General features: G+C 38.7%; 1 protein-coding gene across 5 annotated transcripts in view; it reads right to left on the reverse strand.

The window, feature by feature from the left end:
* Nucleotides 1–19342, reverse strand: part of kmt2cb (lysine (K)-specific methyltransferase 2Cb) — a 93996-nt gene that overhangs the window by 72603 nt on the left and 2051 nt on the right. For 4 of the 5 annotated variants that reach the window (XM_085439004.1, XM_085439003.1, XM_085439002.1 and 1 more), the window contains exon 2: nt 4912–5100. The exons of the other annotated variant lie outside the window; for it this stretch is intronic. In XM_085439004.1, coding sequence (XP_085295130.1) covers nt 4912–5099 — 188 coding nt within the window. In that variant the 5' untranslated portion in view covers nt 5100. The remainder of the gene's footprint in view (nt 1–4911; nt 5101–19342) is intronic. 5 annotated transcript variants of the gene reach the window in all.

Here is a 19342-nt window from a genome sequence, read left to right on the forward strand (position 1 = left end):
ACCAGCTAAAGATGTATAAAGGTATAAAAGAGCATCAAACCATTTATGAGATGACCATGTAGTTAGGGCTGCCACAAACGACTATTTTAATAGTCGACTAGTCACAGATTATTTTTTGCGATTAGTCGACTAATCAGATCATGCATCCATTGGACGTAAAACGTACAGCTTATGTGCTAACTAAAAATAAAGACAAGATGATAGTTTATTAAATTTTAATGAAATTAGCAGATTGTTTCGGTGGAGTTTAATAAACTCAGCCGTCTGCTCCTTGCTATCTAAAATATAACAGGACACCGGAGCATATTCTCGAGCATCTCACACTTCTGATAATCAGTTGTCTGCTTGACGTTTATTCAGCTGTGTAATAACTATAACTTTAATCTCAGCCAAACCGATTTACTCAGGAACAAATAAAATACTGAAAAAAGCCAAACGATAACATTTTTAAGTTATCTAAGTGACTTATATATCATGTTTAACCTGAGTAGCGAAAGACGGCAGTGGGTTTGAAAACGATTTGCCGGGAGTCCGGTGTTCTCACCTGCTCTAGTGAGCCTTGAACCTCGGCTCGCTATCGAGCTGGTGAGTAACAGATGTTTCCGAAAACGTTGGAGCGCTTTTGAAAATATGTGGTGTCTTGATAAACTGAGCAGATATTTGAAGTTTACACAGCTACATGCTCGCCTGAAATTATGTGTAATGTTTATTTTGTGACCCAGAAAGTATAATAAGAGTAATATTAAAACTAACTAGCTGCCGCTATTGTTGGAAACTGAGTTGGGCCGCGCTATGAATTCTGTGATAGGTTGGGCCACGAAGTACACACCCGACCCATCCTTTAAATCTGGGGAAATGAAGGGCACATTTGTCGGAGTCTTCGAATTTGGACAGTCTTCGTCGTGTCGCTGTAACGTAATCGGCCTACAAATGCGGGCACAGGAGGATGCGGTTCCTGAATTTGGACACGGCTGCGATACCGGACACTGCTTCTTCTTCTTCGGGATTTAACGGCAGCTGGCATCCTTGTACATGCAGTGCTGCCATCTTTTGTTTCAGTCCGCTATTACACTCTTAAATCCTACTACTTATTCCTGCGTCTTTTGGGATCTTACAAAGCTTCAAACGACGCATCGACTATTAAATTAGTCGTCGGCGATTTTGATAGTCGACGTAATCGTGACTAGTCGACTAATCGTTGCAGTCCTACATGTAGTATGCTTAGTACATGGCCAACTGCTGCTACTACTACTACTACTACTATCTAGTAAAATTTTCATTAAATACAATTTTTATCTTTCAAGTATTTCTAGTATCTAATAGCAGAAACCAAGCCCAAATTGATATATGAGCAGTTATAAGCCTATGATCACAACCTGAAAACAGGTGTTGGCAGTGACGTCTTTGCACAGACCACCACACAGCATCAAGCTGTATATTATATTATTCAGAACTAATGAGATCAAATTGCAGCATTCAGACAGCCAGTTATGTCACTGACAAATGCAAAAGACTAGTGTTCGGGTCCCATACCCTGCACAACTTCCCCCCACAGTCCTACCACAGGGAGAGCGAGCAAGAGAGACAGGGAAAAGAAAAAAAAAAAAAAGAAAAGGTGAAAATAATGCTCTGGTAAGTAGTCCCAGCTAGCACAGTGCTGCCTGGAAAACCTGACAAGGATCATGTTGCTCTGGAAGAGATGGACTAGCAGATGGAGCATAAGCAAATCTAGTAAATTCTAACCAATCAGGTCTACAACAGCGATTTATAGAGCATCCACCTTTGTCACAAATCAATACCCTTAATCACACTTATCTATGACAATTTTAAAATTAAAACATACACCACAGAATGAAGCTGATTAGCCTATGAGAACAATTAATTGGTCTAGAATGACGTTATAAGTGTTCACCATGGTTCGATTACAAGTTACAGTACAGTTTAGAGGACCAGCCATTCCTCATTAGCCTGTAGGCTTTTATGACCAACAGTAATTAGAAATCGGGATGGAGTAAATTGTCTGAATTCACAAAGCTGTAATCACTGTGTTGGGGGTGTTTTATGGAATATGAGCTTGCAATTTAGCTTTCAGGAGGTGTTTGTATCTAATTAAATGAAATCTGAGAGGGGATAAATAATTGTGGCAGAGCTAAATAAGTGTGTAATCAGCAGCCTATTCTGCAAAAATAATGACATACTTTAAAATATATACAAATTGTAATTCTATTCTTGATTCTTAACAAAACCCTAGCCATTACAAAGATATAAATAAAACTGCTGATGGTTAGTTCGTGACCAGTTAAACAACATTAAGTATTTCAAGTGTGTCCCTGGTCATCCTTCTACTGTGGCATTAATGTATTGTCTGAATACTTGGAGATTAAACGATCCATTGGGAACAGGGTATTAAGATTGAATGAGAGGACAGACTGAGGAGAGAGTTAAGAACCTTGCGGGCATTATTTTACAGCTCTAAGCTGCATTGTATGTTGCTAAGGAAGTCACAGAGAAGCAGGACACCTTGCACGGAGCCTAAACATCTGTGGTGGAATTACATGAAATCAAATGGTAAATGGTAAATGGCCTGTATTTATATAGCGCTTTACTAGTCCCTAAGGACCCCAAAGCGCTTTACATATCCAGTCATCCACCCATTCACACACACATTCACACACTGGTGATGGCAAGCTACATTGTAGCCACAGCCACCCTGGGGCGCACTCAAGCTGCTAAAACCCCAAGGACTTCTACAAAGGACTTAAAGTAGTAACTTATGCAATGCTAGAATGACCATAAAATATTTTGTAGTTTCAGACTACTTTAAGTAAGAAGTGGTCAACCACGGTACTATTGAGTACACTGCAAAAGGCCCCCACTTTAATTCCAGGAGGAAACACAAATCCCTTTGGATTCAAATAGGAGCAGCCAAAAGTAGGTTCAGACCACTTTAAATATGCCACATATAGTATAAGGACCATTTTCAGATTTAAACTGAGGGCTTTTTTCCCCAATGCTTCCTATGCACCACCTTGATATTTTTGTTTAATAACATGGGATTAAGTTTTAATGCCGTCTCTTACCAGGTAAGCACTGGATTTAATAAGCAGTAACACAGAATGGGGTATTTAAGCTCATGACACCTGACAGAATTTGGAGGAGAAGCAATAATAAAAGGCAAGATCACCCATTTTTCCAAAGCTGGTTTTGTGTACTTAACTTACCATGAATAATAAATACATAAAAATAAAAATAATAACCAGTGAAAGATTTTAAGTTACCACTGTTACTATGATTTCTTAGGTTTACTGTAAAATTTCACATAGAGTGATGTACATGGTGGCAGGAGTGCAACGGTAAGTCTCACCACAACCATCTTATTAAATCTTGCATAGTTTTCTGGGGTTTTGTTATCAAGTTTACAGTGTTATGTAAAAGTAAAGGGGTTTAAATACCATACATGACTTTCTAAAGTCTACGAGTCCGATTCAGCAAGTTAAATTTATTTTTCACTCTGTGTTGCAAATGTCGGTTACAGAACTGTAGCCTAATTTTCTAAACTTTGATCACAAGAATAGTTTAAGAAGAAAACCATGTATTTGTAATCATTTACGCGTATCAATTCTCGGTTGTGGTGAACATTGCAGATCTACTCCACTGTGCCCATTGCAACAGCAACAAATTCCCAAGGCTTATTTTTGGCCAAATATTAAATGTTGCCCAGGTTCAACACCCTTAATCATTGCTGTGATCGCATTCAGCAAGAATAACCAATTCAGCAAGAATTAAGTAATTCCCTATTCAATTTTATTTATATAGTGCTGAATCACATAAAGCATCAAGGTGTTTTATTTTGTTAGGTAAAGACCTTACAATAACACAGACAAAATTACAAATTCAGATGACTGCATGAGAAAAAGTGCTTGGTGACAGTGGAAAGGAAAAAAACCCTTTTAGCAGGATGAAACTTTAAAAAAAAAAAAAAAAAAAAAAAGCAAGCTTAGGGACAGGCAGCTATCTATGCAACCAGTTAGGGTAAGAGGAGGAAGACAGCACAAAAAAAACACATTAATGGAAAAGAGACAGAAATAAAAAAAAATTTAAAAAAAATACACAAAACTAATGATTAAATACAGAGTGGTGTATAAACACAGTGAGAGGGGAAAAAGTGAATGAAGAAGAAGCGCTCAGTGCATTAAAGGAAGCAGCCTAGACCGATTGCAACGTAACTAAGAGGGTTCAGGGTTACACGATCCAGCCTTATCTATAAGATCAAACAGTTTTAAACGTAATCTTAAAAAGTAGAGAGGGTATCTATCTCCAGAATCCAAACTGGGAGCTGGTTCCACAGAAGAGAGGCCTCCCAATCTACTTTAAAATATCCTGGGTACAACAAGTAAGCCCACAGTCTGAGAGCAAAGTGGTCTAATGGGGTGATATGGTACTATGAGGTCTTAGAGATAAGATGGGGCCTGATTATTTAAAAGCTTAATTGCGACGAGAAGGATCTTAAATTAGATTCTGGATTTAAGAGGACGATAATTAAGAAAATCCAATATGAGAGACATATGGGTATGTCTCTAAAACCTCACCTGCGCTGTCACTAAGGGGAAATGGTGAAGCAGGTAATATCAGATATTTAAAATATATAAAGTTTGAAAAGAATATGGGATTCACACTTCTTCTTCTTTTGGCTCCGCACATCTTACAAATCCAATGTCAAGAAAAATTTCAAGACTAATTTAAAGTCTAAACCTAAGCATTTTATAGAGGGGGTCCGGCACCAGACCACTGCTTACAAAAAGTATTACATAAAGTTACTGCACTAGCAATGCTAACCAATTCAGCAAGAATAAGTAATTCCCTGAGCTTTAAAAATACAAACTGATTTGAATGTCAAAGGTAAAAACCTACTTTTTTCTGTTCTTAGACGTGGATAAGGGTGGTGCCTGGGGTAGGAGGGCAGCAGCATCCTTGCGCGGCCTGCCACGTGGTCGCTTGTCTGCGTGGGCAGGACTTCCTGTGGACGTGGCCCCTACACTGCTTGATGGCGGTGAGGGTCCCTGGTCAGAGGGCTCCACAGTCTTATCCTCTGATGACATTCTGAAAAACCGTTAAGAAAGACGAGGTAAGCAATGTTTGGAAAAAAGCAAAACGGATGCTGATTTGCACCTAATCTGAATTTATATTAACAGGTTTTAATTTAGTACATGTCTAAGACGCTATTTTTAACTGATAAACATGGAAGTCCATGTTTTTTGAATAATTTTTGATTTATCTGTAAACTCAAACAGCGTAGTCAGAAAGCTTTTGTCGCCTTTGAAATTTTCTGCATTTTGTTCAGACAATTAAATTGATTTCATCTTTTCATATACAACTACTCTGATATGTTATTGAAAATCAGACCCTGGTAGCAATATTAAACTCAAAGTCTACTTAGGAATGATACATGCTCAGCACACCTAGGTTTTGATGCACATAGTTATATTCAAGTCTCTCCAGAGATCCTGTATTTCATAGGTGTCAAACTCTGGCCCGTGGGCCAGCCTAATTACATTTGGCCCGCATCATCAGCACACTTTTTTCCTGGTACTGATAAAGGAAAAAAGTGTGCTGATGATGTGTAGGTAACACATTCGTACTTTTAGAGAAATTTAAGTTTGAAATAGTGAGTGCAAAATCTGTCTTGCCTTATTATAAACAGCACTAATTTCAGTGTTTCCTGCTCACACGCACCTATTGAAATTAATCTATTTGACAACATACTTTGTGGATAACTGCTTACTTCATTTTACTTCTTTGTGATTTTATCAAATTAATTTGCTAGCATTTGATTATTTTGGGGCAGTTTGAATAAGTGTGCTGTAAGTGGCTTCCTGTGGAAAAATGGCTGCTCTGTTATACTTGGAGGTCTCTACCAATAAGACTGTGCAACTAACCCCCCAAGTGTTATCACAATTTTGTCTTAAAAAATCCCCCCAAAAAACCCTCAATATCTTGACACCACCCCCCCTTCAGTTAAATTACTAAATGGTAGAAATTGTGTTTAATAATTGCAATCTCAACATAGACCAAATACTTAGAATTGAGTTCTTTTGGGGGTTTTTCCTACATAAACACCATTCCTGTCCTCTTTACAAATTCTGTGAAAATGCATCATCTTTGCTTTTGTTTTCATTATTGTGTTTTGTAACTGTTTTGATATGTAAACTACTAATTAAAGAAGTATGTATACTCATTTATGGCTGAAAATGAGAGAGGAAATCACGTACTTTGTTGTTTTTACAGGCAACTCTAGATTATTTGCTATTTTTAGATTCTGTTCTCTTTTTCATAAACAAGAGCATGTCTGACAATTCACTTTTATATACAGCGCCAACTCCCATCTAAAGCTGCCTCAAAGTGCTCTACATGGCAAGGTGAAGACCCAAGACCCTAATATATTAGAGGAACCCCCCCACCCAATGAATCAGTGCACATGCTTGGTAACAAGTGGGAAGGAAGAGCTTCCTTTTAACAAGAAGAGACCTCCAAAAAACAGGCTCAGGGATCTGCTGTGATTGGTGGGGGATAGAGGGGATAGAAGAGTACAGAAAGGCAAGAGCAAAAAGGGGAAGAAAAAAAAAAAAAAGCACACACGGGAAAGTTAACAACATACAATAGTGTAAAAGAAACTGACATGCTAACCATTAACAGAACGTATTGAACACAAATTGATAATTTACAACTTTTGTTTTGACCTGAATACCTGCGAACACCCGATTTGTATACATGGTTGCTTCTTTCACCATTTAGCCAAAAGAGAAACCAAACAGTTGCCACTGACCTTAGGCAATAAGCTCGCCAAACTTTAATGGTGAAGATTTAGCTTATAATAATTTTATTTGACTCATGTACAACATGCAATAGTTATCATATTCCCTCTTCTTTTTGAATCCTTTAGGGGGGGAAAAGGTGACGAATGTAAAGCTGGCTTCTTTGGTCCATCTCAATTTTTAAAGAACCCCCCCCAAAAAAAAAAAACTTTCACAGAGATGTTTGTGAGCTTACCCCAACTGCCATCTACTACTCAGTGTATCCTATGCATTCACTTTGTTGGCTAGCTGTAAACAGTATGCAAGAAACTTGTTTTGGGAACTGTGTGTCTTGTTTTGTGATAGCTGCAGCATTAGCCCGCCCACTATGCCTGCAGGGAAATGAAGTAGTGCGCTCAGGAAAACACTGCGCCGCTGTTGCACATAAAATGCAGAAATTACAACTTTCTTTGGAACACTGTCATTTCTCAAACACTGGTATTAGTCATAAATTTGTGTTTTTAGAAACAGCAGAGTATTGCAGTATCCTTCCGGTATGTATACCATGCAAAACTACATTAAAAAAACTACAAGGCACAGCTTCAGTCTACCCATCCTGATATAAAGACCTGATAGGTGCTTCAGTTCTGGTTGGTGTTCCCAAACTTCCATTTAAAAACAATGAATGATGATGAATGATGAATGCTCTTGGGCATTTTTCATTTTCCAGAAACTTCTTGTATATTTGCAGATCTGTTTTAACACAGTTAAAACCTTTTAAAAAAAAACTTAAAAAGACACAACCAGTGAGGATATGTCTCCAATCTATAACACCCATCTAGCCGTAGAAGCCTGATGTTGTCTTTCAATCTTCAGTAGCATTTAATAACACTGCTTTAGTGTTGTCACTGTACCTTACTGTGTCCAAATCAATTTTTAAAAAATGAACTGAATTCATGTTAGGACTTTTGATTACATAATTTCAAATAATTGGTTTTAAGCATTTTTGAGGTGGCTTATCTGACCAGAGACATCTCAAACACACCAAGATTACAGTTTTTTGGTAGAAGCAAACTAGGGGTTTAGAGAAAATCAAAAAACTCAATGCTGAGCAAAAAATTGTTTGTTAGCTTTTGACTACTGTAAGTACAGTGCAGTAGGATTTCTACTTCTTACTCAAAGCCATCTGTAATCACTCCACATACAGCCAGTTCACATTTTCTATTCTCTGCAACCCACACACTGAAGGAAAAGCCACTACAAAGCACTCAATGGTAAACAATGGGAATACTGCCCTTTACTTGTATTTAACAATACAAAGTAATTTTGAGATGGCAGGATTGTAGTGGTAAATGGACTACAATTCTAGTAAGACTAGAAATAAATGAATTTAAGCTTTGCTAGACCATTTATAACCATGCTCAGATTCCTGCAAACCTGATGTTTCTGGTAAATTTTAAAACCAGTTCATAAGAAAAACTGTACAGCTGGAACAAAAATACTGGGTTGACTGTCAGCATCTAAAAGAATAAAAGTCCCAGAGTAGCTGTTTTATTTAAATGTTTTTATTTTTAATAATAATAATAATAATAATAGATGCATGGAGGATTAATATAGCTGATCACAGGAAGATGCATTTAGAAGTGGCAGATCAAAAATGTCAACACCTCTCATGCGTTATGGTTAAAATAGTGGAGACGTTTAGCAAAAGATATGTCTTTCTGCAGTTTTCTACACACTTGTTTATACTTAAAAAGAAAACAAATAGTCAATAACGTATTAAAGCAATGTACTTTAAAAACTTGTGAGCAACTTTTAATTAAAATATAAATAATTAAAAAACAAACACTTCAGTCTAAAGCTATGATGTACACCCTGCTATATATGCTATAGACATTGGAGAGTTTGTAAACAATGGTGTCACAGCCATTCAGCCTAACAACTCTGTGACAACACCATTCTTATATATACACTCTAAAATATTTTTCAGCTTACTACTTGTTAGGGTACCAACCAAGTTTTATCAGCTCTACTGAGTATTGATTCACACTAAATCAGTGTAAATTTTGGCACCGGAGCATAACTGGGTTAAAAGAAGAAAGAGAGCGAGGGTGCATGACATCAGTCCTGTGACATGTGAAGAATCGACACCGGACAGGACAATGGCGGTGGGGAGTTAGAAGCAGTCTCAGCCGTGGTTACACTTTTTAAAACTCAACTGCACAACATCTGTAGCACACACTGCAAAGCTGGTTATGGCGACACTTCTAGTCTGAGAAAATACCTGGTCAAACACAAAATACATCTAAAAGCTGAAGAGTGTGTTATATTTGACAGCCGGAAAGCAAATTCAACAAAGGACCTGCAGCTAACTACGAACCCTGGAATGATGGGCAAAGTTTAAGCTGTCAATATCTCTTTTAATCAGGTAATCAGGCTTTTTCCCCTCTTGCATTGATTGTCACTTTCACTGGCTGCACTGAAATTTTTCATCAGCATGCTATTTACAGTAAACACATTACAGTATGTCCAAAATCTTGATTTCTGACCATAACTAACAGTAGGCCAATATTACCATTTAATATTATATGCAAACACTGTAACAGGAACACTGTCGTAAAACTAACCGAGGCAGCTGGCAACAGTGTAGAGTGTACAATCTTATCAATAAAAAAAAAAGTTTCAGCCAATAATTATGGAATTATTTTATAAGAGAAGAATTTGAATTTGTTTTAAAACAAGCACTAAAAAAGGCACCATTTGTTAGGGGTACCAAATTCCAAGTACTTGTATCAATTCAAACATGAAAGGTAGCCAGCCCTGATTATATATAAAAAATAAAAAAAATTGTAAAAATTGTAAAAATTGTTTCCACATTGGCACATACAGGACAATGTGGCAGATATATATCTGCTCAGCGCTGCTAAATTAAAGAAAAGATCTATTGGCATGCAATTATAAAAAAACAAAAAAACAGGCTGACTCTGAAATATTTAGATATCAAGTTTCGCATTTCCATCTGTAATCAAAGTAGTCCAAGTTATAGATGCCTTTTCTACTCTCAGCACTCTTAAATACAAACCACATTCACCCCTGTACACACACTCATATAGCTTTGTTCAATAGCTTTAACCTCTTTATACTAGAGCTGCAGCATTTGATTGTTTTAGTAATTGAGTAATCTATTGATTAATTCATTGATTAATTAGAAAGAATTAGGAAAATACTTTTTTTCTTATTAATGAGCAATAATAATTATTGAAAAAAACCCACAGGTTTTGAACTGCTCATTTGTTTCCATTTTAGTAATTGCAATGTTTTGAAGTTTAACTTCAATCAACATCTGTTAAAACAAAACAAAACAAACAAACAAACAAACGTTATGATGGTGTAGTCATTAAGTCATATTAATAACAACCTAACAACCCCCAGGTCAGTGGCTCCGAGTTTCACTGATCCATGTACATTTTTATTGGCTTGTGAAAAAAAAGCTTTTATTTTCACATTTTGAAATATTAAATCAATTTCATTAATACAATATTTTATTTCACGTTAAATCTGAAAATGTTACAAAAGCCTTATGGCCTGGTAAACCCCATGCACCCCATTAGACTCAGCACTGTTTGTTGCACGTATGTCTTCCATGTAAAATAGGACAGCTGACATCAAGCTGTGTAGTTTTAACATGCTGTCAGACTAGGTTAAAACAAACAGCCATGGATGGAGCAGCTTCAAAGTTTGCTTTTCTTCAAGTCAGAGGTTGTTGATCAGGTGTTTTGAGGAAGCACTCCTACTAGCTTTTTCCCAGTGAAGGCTTTAATGGCGATTACAGGAACAGCACTGCTGATTTGGACGCTAGAAACTTGTTATCTTTCACTCAGCCTGAGCTCAAAATCTCAGTAACAGCTCCGCCTCTTTGTTCTTCTCTGTGTGCGTATTACTCAAATCATTGCATCTACACGCACACACAAACTCTGTTGGCTACATCAGAGGCAATTCAATACCATTGTCCTCAACATGTGGACTAGAGGAGTCTGGGACTGAAGTACTAACCTTCTGATTTGTACCATATTTTTCGGACCATAATCCGCACCAGATTATAAGGTGCACTGTCGATGAACGGGTCTGTTTTCATACATAATGCGCCTTATAATCCGGTGCACCTTAAGCGAAACAAAACAGTCAGATAACTCAAACTTCACTCAACTCATTTTTCTTGCGTCCTCCACTTCCGTACCATTGATTCATTAATGTTCAATTCTCTCACAGCTGCTCTATTCCCATGTTCTTGCAGTATATTAATTACAAATCTTGTATTGTGGATGGATCATCTCAGTTGTTCTCCTGACTGAAGGTTGGTCCGTTAACAACATCCTGTCATGCAATTGCATTTGTCCCTAACCATCGCGAACCCTTGCGTTAACTTTTATCGAGTGGAAAAAAGTTAGCATTCATTCTCCAGCTTCATTGCATTTATGTTATGCTAACATAGCTGTGTCCCTAGCGATCACGTTGCACATCATTATATACCAGCTCGTCCAACTTCAGTAACCCTAAGAAAAGTCACTGCTGTTTAGTTTTCTGTCGTGATAGCAGAGCTGTATGTTTTAAGTTTTTCAGAAATCTCTCAGTCAGAACATTTATCATTTTATTAAAGATGAACGAATTTAGACTGTTTTTAACACTGTGATGCCGGAGTGTTCATTTGACTTTGGAACCTGAAGCGGATGGAGTTTTGGACTCAGATTACTCCATTAAGCAGTGCGGCTTTGTAGCTTACCAAAGTCGTACTAAAACCTTTTGACAGATTTTGAGTGCCATGTACCACATAAAATCGGTTCGAGGTCAGTAAGCACAACCAGAATTCATACATAAGGCGCACCGGATTATAGGGCGCACTGTCGATTTTTGAGAAAATTAAAGGATTTTAAGTGCGCAATATAGTGTGAAAAACACGGTACAAAAAAATGCTCTATGGCCTGAGCCACAGCTACTCCAATACTGACTAATCACATTTTGCTTTCATGTGGTGATATCAATGTGGAAAGCAAATAAAATGCATTGGCCAAAGAGCTTCGGCCAATATGTTATGACAAGTGTTTTAAATGCCACTTTATAGTTCGGAGAAGCTGTGTCAGGTCGTCTACCAATCAGGTTTGTGGCTCGATTCCCCGGTTACTCCAGTCTGCATATCGAAGAATCCTTGGACAAGATACTGCACCTCAGGTTGTCCCCTGATGCATCCATCAGAGTGATGTTAGTTCAGATCTGTTTACTACTACTACTACTACAATAAATTGTACTGACAGTGCTCAATTAAATACTCACTGGTGGAAATCAATTATGACACCCCCCCGCTACACTGGAACCCCTAAGACACTGGCTGATGTTTCCAGAGGTTAAGCCATCAGAAAATAGCCCAGCATATCTTAGTTTTTTAGTGACTGACATTTTAAGGAGCCAGAATATTATATAAGGGCACATGAAAAATGTATTAATTTATTTAAAAAAGCATGGCGGTGATGGAGAATGAGAAGGGCGAAAGCGGAACGTTGAATGAAACAGATGAATCAGAATTGGTTTGTAAAAATGCTGCAACTTCAGTGGTGTGGCACTGGTTTGGCTTTCGTCCGTCAGATACACAACAAATCACTATTTTTGGTATGCTAGCGGGCCGTCGTTATTGCTGTGTTTTGTTTTGTTTTGTTTTGTTTTTGTTTTTTAAATACGGCACACTTAAAAATCAATCCTTTGATTTTTCTGAAAATCGACAGTGCCCCTTATAATCCCCTGTGCCTTATGTATGGTTTCTGTTTGCGTTTACTGACCTCGAAACGATTTTACGTGGTACACGGCGCTCGAAAATCTGTTAAATGTTTTAGTACGACTTTGCTAAGCTATAAACCCGCACCACTTGATGGATTGTCAAAGCATTACGGCTACCGTAGGCAAGAGCCTCGCGGAGTGATACGTACTGTGCTTCAACATAATATTACCGTAGAGTGTGTGAGTGTGTGTGTGTGTGTGTATAACCTCTTTTGAAGTTTTGTGGATATTATACATGGTTATGCTCAGGATATGTTGGCCAATTTCCACTGGAAATGCTTTTGGTTAAACTGTCAGCATGGAATTTGCATTTGCACTGTTACATTTTTATATAACTTTAATGCACATTAAAAAAAATAAAAAAAAAAACAAGCAACTGCTTGTTTAAGTAGTAGTAGTAGTATTTATTTATTGTCATTGTCAAGAACAATGAAATTGCGTTTGGGGCTTCCATACAACCCAAAAAAAGAAGAAAATAATAAATACCCCTTAAAACCCAAGTGTACATATTTAACCCAGTGTGACTCCAATGCAATAAGACAATCCTTAGCAATAATGTTCGTAGAAATTCAGACAAAGACCTGAGAAACATGACAAAATACAACAATGCAACCCATTCAATATTATTGTACTGTGAGATATGATATCAGATATGATAGTTATCTATTTAAGAAAGAGGGGGGGGGGGGGGGGGGGGGCAGGAGGGGGAAGAGAATAAAGATATGATGCACCAATGCAGACCAGTTCATTGCTATTAAGAAGTTGGATATGGTTATTGTCCGTGAGAGGGGGGCAGAGAGTTCAGGAGCCTCACAGCCTGTGGATACAGGCTGTTGGCCAGTCTGGATGTTCTGGCCTGTATAGACCTGTACCTTCTCCCTGAGGGCAGCAGATGGAAAAGGTGGCGCGCAGGGTGATGTTGGTCCCGCAGGATACTGTGCACCCTCCTCAGACAGCGAGTGGGGAAGATATTACTGATCTCTGGCAGACTTGTTCCAATAATTCTGCCAGCTTCTTTCACCACCCGCTGGAGTGCTTGCTGATCGGCCTTGGTGCAGCTGGGGAACCACACTAGAAATCCATACGTCAGAACGCTGCTGATGGCACAGTTGTAGAAGTTCAACATCAGAGATCTGGGAATGTGTGCGCTCCGCAGTCTCCTCAGGTAGTAGAGGCGCTGTTGGGCCTTCCGTGCAACTGAGGTGATATGGTTGCCCCAGGACAGGTCCTCGGTCACAGTTACCACCAAGAATTTAAAACTGCTCACCCTCTCCACCGCCTCACTGCCAATGAAGAGAGGCAGATGGTTGTTATGACCCCTCTTCCGGAAATCTACAATGATCCCCTTGGTCTTTTTGGTGTTTAAGACCAAGTTATTGTCGTGGCACCATGACTCTAGTTGTTGCACCTCTGTCCTATAGTTTGTCTCATCATCGTTGGATATAAGTCCGAGCACTGTAGTGTCATCTGCAAACTTAACAATGAGATTGGACGCGCAGGAGGAAATACAGTCATGGGTGAAGAGAGTGTATAGCAGAGGGCTCAGAACACACCCCTGAGGGGCACCGGTGTTGACCACAAGGGTGGAAGAGGTGTTCTTACCCACTCTGACACTCTGTCTACGGTTAGTGAGGAAGTCCACAATCCAGTTGCACAGAGAGGAGTTAAGTCCCAGTTGGTGGAGTTTGGGACGGAGTTTGTATGGCCGGATGGTATTAAAAGCCGAGCTGTAGTCTACAAAGAGGAGCCGTGCATAGGTGTTCCTGTGTTCCAAGTGCTTCAGTAATGTGTGCAGCACTGTGGCGATCGCATCCTCGGTTGACCGGTTCTCCCTGTATGCAAACTGGTGCGAGTCCAGGGATGGTGGAAAAGCAGCTCTGATGTGTTTAATGACCAGTCTCTCCAGGCATTTGGCGGGAATGGGGGTGAGTGCCACAGGTCTGAAATCGTTCAGACATGTGACATTTGACTGTTTTGGGATGGGAACGATGGTTGCTGCTTTGAAACAGGATGGTACCAGTGAACAGGACAACGAGGTGTTATATATAGAGGTGAAGACGTCCGCCAGGTCCGCAGCACAGTCTTTTAGCACCCGGCCCAGCACTCCATCTGGCCCGGCCGCCTTCCTGGTGTTAATGCTCCAGAACACACGCCTCAGCTCATGAGTGCTCAGGACTGGAGCAGGATCGGTTGAGGGGAGAGGGGACAGGACAGGGTCGGTGTTCTCCCTATCAAAACGGGCATAAAAGAGATTTAGATCCTCAGCCAGAGTAGAACTGTCGGCTGAGGGTGATGGTGTTCTTCTTTTGTAGTCCGTGATAGCCCTGATGCCCTCCCAGACCTGCCTTGGGTTTGTGTTGTTCTCAAACCTGGCCTCGATACGCCTCCTGTGCTGCTGCTTGGCAGTCTTGATGCCTCTTCTCAGGTTGGCCCTGGCAGCACTGTATGCCTCCTGGTCCCCAGTGTGAAAATACATTGATGTTTTTTGGGTTTCTTTGCACTAATAAAGTTGTGGAGTTGTAAAGTATTTTGCCTAGTGTCAATTATATCGTTATCGCAAATTTTCAAACGTATATCGTGATAAATATTTTTGGTCATATCGCCCTGCTCTACTGAGATAACTTTTTCAATTTCTGACAGGTTGACTTCAGATTTCTGCCCATATAGAGTACAAGTGCTAAATTTATAAGTTGAAGTCCTTTAATGTGTAAGCCAACATCAAGCAAAAGTAAATGCTGCAACAAAATATGAAAAAAATACATTCAAGAATAGAGTTTTATTGCATTTGTATTTATTGGTAAAATAATAAAGGACAGGTCCAACATCCAATTTATTTTCTCTTTATTCATTTAAAATATTCACCAAATTTATTTGCATTAGTTTCACTTCAGTTCAGTGTGAAAATCATTACAGTGCACTATGGCCATTAACAGTCACGCTAGTTTCTTTTTTCGCACTTTAAGTTCTTCTTTCCAATACGTTGCCTGTGAAGTGGTGCTGAAATAATATTAATGGAGTTAATGATAAAACATTGTGTTACCATACATGTAAGAACCATTACACTGAATATACAGCAAAAGAGAGGAGCCAACACTGGCGTGTTCTGAACTCATGAGATGCGTCAACTCGCTTGAGTACAATAGATAATTAGGCCAAAAAGTATTCCAAATATACAAAGAAAAGCTGCTGGTGGTGCAGTGGTCCAACTGATCACCTTCGGCTCTTAAGTGTCTCCTATGATACATTAGCTACACTGCTAGCAACTCATGTACTGCAGCAGCAGCAGCATGAGAGTAAACACAGAACATAAGCAAGAATAAAAATTAAAATATCAGCTGCAAAGATCATCACTTATCTAAGGATCACACTGATATGTGGCTGGGCAATTCAACAAAACCAACATTTAGAACCTCTAATCCATATAATCTTGACCATGTCTGTCATTTAATTTTTTATTAAATTCTGTTAATACTTCGTTATTATGCACTGTTCTCTTTAAAACATACTACCTAGTGTGTTCTCACTTAACTCCAGTCCAGTGTGCAGTACGGAAAATTAAAATACAGAGCAGATGGATAACTTGAGCAGTGTGTACCAAATAACAGCACCATGTCCATTGTCTGGACACATTTTATGTGTTAGTAAATACAACATAAACCAAAAAGAAAAACTGTTGTGGATCAAAAGTAATGCCACCAATCCCTTGCACCTTGAGCATAATCATATTACCGAAAAAGATATCCCAGTTTTAGTAGCTGAGCATATTTACAGTACAAGCCTAGTGAACTATATGCCTGTGCACGTGTAATAATCATTTACTAGTCAAGAACTCAATTAATCTGGACACTTTACAACCTTAGATCCATCTGATCCAAATATTGTTGCATCCCTGGTGTTTGTAAATTTCTCTCTCTTGTTCGTAGCTTCTTAACCATGAGTGAGGTGGCTGTTCCATTCTGATATTAGCTGTAGTCTACTATGTCAACTAGAACAAAAGAGATGAAATATAAGGGGTGTGCTCCCTTGGTCTTGTTTTTTGCTGCTCTACTATAATGTGAAAATTGGATGAATTAAATTTTTAGTAGTGCATCCTTTCCTTGTGGTTGTGAGCTGCTTAAAATGTTATCAAGGATGCCCAGTGGCCAGAGGGCCATGTTTTGCACATCCTGTCAATAGCCGATGGACTGCCAGACTGAATTAAGACACTCAAATGAAGATACTTGAGACTGCCACTTCAAACCATTCAATGATACTAGTGCAACATAAGAACACATTTGCATTTATTATCTTCCTCCACTCTTTAGTTTTTTTTTCTTTTTCTAAAAATTCATCACCAGTTACTAGCATTTGCCTGGACACACATCTTCTACACAAATCTTCTCAGTTGAGCAGCATACTAAGACTTAATGGAAATTCATAAATTTCCATGTCAGCATAAGCACTGCTGTGGTAGACGCTTGTGTAGAACTGGTCTACATGTGTACATGAATATTATGAACACATTAATCTGGCTACAGTAAGTGTTGCAGAACAAGTCTTTTTCTCATTACTGAAAGTGACATGGTTGTACGAGAGGCACAGATCTTTGTTTATCTGAAATAATATTACACTGCTATGACCTTCTCAGTGGCCATTTCCAGATGCTCATCCTGCCCAGCCCATTTAGGGCACAAAGACCAGACTTGCCTTCCGTATAAGTAATACTGCAGTCTATACAGGATGTATAATAGCTTGTATGCAATTTCTACTTGAAGCATTTTTATTAAGGCTTCAAATCTCTTTTGCAGACATTTCGCTTGACTGTGAATTGTGAGCACAACGCTGTCAAAAACTGACTTCATTGCAATACCTTGTTGTGTTAACCAAGTTCACACAATGATGGCTGATGGCTTTCATTGCCAATGTGGACAAGGACAAAGTTAAGTGACTGTTGTTTTTTTTTCTTTTCACACACACACACACACACACACACACACACACACACACTAAGAACTGTTCAACAATACATAGTGACTCATTTTTTTAATGTATGCAAGGACAACATCATTGCAATGTCAACCGTAACATTTCTCATTTACAACACTACAGGAAATGAGTATTTTACTGAACCCCTGTATATTTTAATAAGACTGTGAAAACCAAAAATAAGCCAATTTTAAATCCCTTGTATAATGCTGGAAACCTTAATGTACAACAATAGCGATGTATCAGTTATGGGGATCTCACAATACTACTTTACAAGTAAGGACCACCACTGGATTACGAAGAAGAATCATGGGAGACGGGGGGGGGGGGGGGGGGGGGGGGGGAAGAGAGAGAGAGAGCGCAACTTCACAAAATGTGTGCCAAATTTAAGGAAGAAAAAACAAAAGCTGCTCGATGCTTAAGTTCAGCAACGAGTGATATTGTAGTCAATTCTAGAAAGAAAAAAAAAAAAAAAATTCTCATTCCACCCCTTCGTGATTGCTTTGGTCACAGCATTGAGTCTTTATTGCCCAGTGTGAATGTCACAGAGACGATGCCGCTCGTCATCTCCACTGCTTTATCAACCATTTGATAAAGTTTTGAAGGTTCTTGGGCTAAATGTTAATAATAAAAAATTTGTGTGTGTGTGTGTGTATATATATATATTATTTTTTTTTTTTTTTTTATACATGTGACCTTAAGTCCTTACAGTCCACATCCATCTTTCTTTAGTCACAAATGTGAGTGAAAAGCTGTCATTTTTTTTTTTAATCCAGCACCACCAGTATTGTCTTTTGCATATGTTTTCATTAATGATCCTCTAAATGTGGAAATAATGACTGCAAGAAAGAAAACAAAGTGAAATACTTGTTAGTGAGCATTCACTTCAGCCAATTTGTCTCGGAGGTTAATGGATTAACTGTGACTGGTGGAAACACCGTAACTGAACCTGTACCAGGGAAATAAACTTGCCCAATATTCCTTTGACTACACGTCCACAGGTTATGTCGAATCTTGCACTGATTTACAAGCAGACAATCCCAAATCAGCAACAGTTTTCCTTGTCATGCTGGCTCATGACAAAGCTGGTTATTTATATTATTTAAGTCCTTACTAAGACATCGCCACTGTCTTGGACTGCAGGTGACAACCACAGTTGTCCTTCTACTGCAGAAAACGACTGCAAACTGCAGCACTATTTTTAAAAGAACTGGCTCATTCATGTACCACTACACTGAGCTTACCGAGGCAGCAGAGCACAACAAAGACCATCATCTCCAGCTATAGTCCAAGATGCCGCAATTTTGAGTGCATCCGCAGGATGCGACTGATTTGAAGCAGTTGATTATATAATTCATTAAAATGAGCCTAGCTCTTCTCACTCAAAACTTGACTGAGCTCAAGCACTCAACTGTATACTGAAACCCCAGCTTATATCTAGGGTAAACCACATACCTGATAGTATCAACATCAAACACTTTTTGGTCATTGTTTTTTTTTTTAAATAAGCATCGCACAGACCGAAAATGTGCACATTTGTGACACATACTAAGTTATAAAAGCAAACTCATTCCAAACTGCAGAAGCACAGTGTTTTGCTCAGTGAAACATAAAATTGTGTCTTATCAATCCCCATTATGTGCAGTAACAGGTACTGCTCATCTGTATAATAATGTCAATGAGGATACATGCAGTTCCAGATTTAATATGTGTGTTTATAATAAATTGTGCCATGTTAAACCTTTTTAATTCAGTGCCAT

Source organism: Copadichromis virginalis, linkage group LG18 (assembly GCF_057382275.1).
Source record: "Copadichromis virginalis isolate Kocher_CV1m ecotype Utaka linkage group LG18, C_Virginalis_male_GT1.1, whole genome shotgun sequence".
Lineage (NCBI taxonomy): Eukaryota > Metazoa > Chordata > Actinopteri > Cichliformes > Cichlidae > Copadichromis > Copadichromis virginalis.